Here is a 2,086-nt window from a genome sequence, read left to right on the forward strand (position 1 = left end):
TAATATATATATATATATATATATATATATATACATTAAGTTTTTCTTGAAGTCAGTGTTCTATTATTATATGGAACTTTACTGAAGCATATTAATTTATATTCTTTGCTGTATTTGTAATCTTCAATCAGGGAGATCAGTCACGAATGGTCCGTCATTTTCACTTTACAACCTGGCCAGATTTTGGAGTTCCAGATCCACCCATAACTCTAGTTAAGTTTGTACGAGCATTCCGGGATCGTGTCATACCTGATTCCAAGCCTGTTATAGTACACTGCAGGTAATCTGTCTCAAGATTTCCATCTATTCTTTATCATTGAAGATAACAATACTTCAGCAGTTGTACACAAATAAAAACAATGTAATTAAATTAATGCATGCATATTATGTAAGATCTCCTAGTTCTACTAATGCTATCATGATTTTTAATTCAGTTTAAATAATAACATTTCACATCATAAAACACAACTGGAAATTGCAGGAAAGATTGGTAAAAATTGGCACGTACACTGTCATTCTTACGATTTTTGAAATGCATTTTTTCTATTTCCTGTATTGTTAATTGTTTTATGTATAATTACTTATTAATTGTAAAGACTATCGAATCACAATTGATCTGTTCTTCTTTCTAGTGCTGGTGTTGGCAGATCAGGAACTTTCATTGCACTAGACAGAATCTTGCAACACCTACATAAGTATGACTCAGTCGACATCTTTGGTATTGTGTATGAGATGAGGAAAGAAAGAGTTTGGATGGTACAGAATGAGGTGAGAATAACAGAATTATAATTAACAAAAAACATTAGTTGACACTTGGAGTGTTGTCACTTGATATCCTGCTCTTGTTACTTAGATGTATCCTTTCTGTTGAAGCTGATGTCGGTGAGATAAATGACACTTGGAGTGTTATCATTTGATAACCTCCTCTTGTTACTTAGATGTATCCTTTCTGTTGAAGCTGATGTCGGTGAAGTAAATGACACTTGAAGTGTTGTCACTTGATATCCTGCTCTTGTTACTTAGATGTATTCTTTCTGTTGAAGCTGATGTCAGTGAAGTAAATGACACTTGAAGTGTTGTCATTTGATATCCTGCTCTTGTTACTTAGATGTATCCTTTCTGTTGAAGCTGATGTCAGTGAACTAGATGACACTTGGAGTGTTGTCATTTGATATCCTGCTCTTGCTACTTAGATGTATCCTTTCTGTTGAAGCTGATGTCAGTGAACTAGATGACACTTGGAGTGTTGTCATTTGATATCCTGCTCTTCTTACTTAGATGTATCCTTTCTGTTGAAGCTGATGTCTGTGAAGTAAATGACACTTGGAGTGTTATCATTTGATAACCTCCTCTTGTTACTTAGATGTATCCTTTCTGTTGAAGCTGATGTCAGTGAAGTAGATGACACTTGGAGTGTCATCATTTGATATTCTGCTCTTGCTACTTACTCAGATGTATCCTTTCTGTTGAAGCTGACATCAACAAGGTTGTTACAATAATTATACATATTGACTTTTAAACATAAAAAGAGTATCATAATTACTGTTACCTTTGAACAATTAATATTAGTTAATAATAGCTATAAAATTTCCCATGTAGTTGGTAGAGTTAGTGATAATTTTTATTGTGTATCTGATGCTGAACTGTACATTTATTTGCTGTTTTCGTGCCCAAAAACAGTATATTTATTTATTTGTATTCATGCCCCAACAACAGTATGTTTATATATTTGTGTTCATGCCCCAACAACAGTATGTTTATATATATTTGTGTTCATGCCCAACAACAGTATGTTTATATATATTTGTGTTCATGCCCAACAACAGTATGTTTATATATATTTGTGTTCACGCCCCAACAACAGTATGTTTATATATATATTTGTGTTCACGCCCCAACAACAGTATGTCTATATATTTGTGTTCATGCCCCAACAACAGTATGTCTATATATTTGTGTGTTCACGCCCCAACAACAGTATGTTTATATATATTTGTGTTCACGCCCCAACAACAGTATGTTTATATATATTTGTGTTCACGCCCCAACAACAGTATGTTTATATATATTTGTGTTCACGCCCCAA

The 2,086-nt window shown here is 33.4% G+C and overlaps 1 protein-coding gene across 1 annotated transcript in view; it reads left to right on the forward strand.

The window, feature by feature from the left end:
- The window catches only part of LOC106475826 (tyrosine-protein phosphatase 10D-like), a gene marked incomplete at its 5' end in the record, with an annotated part of 8,174 nt that overhangs the window by 3,244 nt on the left and 2,844 nt on the right, over window positions 1–2,086 (forward strand). Inside the window, 2 exons of the mRNA XM_013936499.2 lie at window positions 132–280; window positions 633–768. Of these exons, the coding sequence (XP_013791953.1) occupies window positions 132–280; window positions 633–768 (285 nt within the window). The remainder of the gene's footprint in view (window positions 1–131; window positions 281–632; window positions 769–2,086) is intronic.

The sequence above is a fragment of the Limulus polyphemus genome, unplaced genomic scaffold (genome assembly GCF_000517525.1).
Source record: "Limulus polyphemus unplaced genomic scaffold, Limulus_polyphemus-2.1.2 Scaffold9238, whole genome shotgun sequence".
NCBI classification, from domain to species: domain Eukaryota; kingdom Metazoa; phylum Arthropoda; class Merostomata; order Xiphosura; family Limulidae; genus Limulus; species Limulus polyphemus.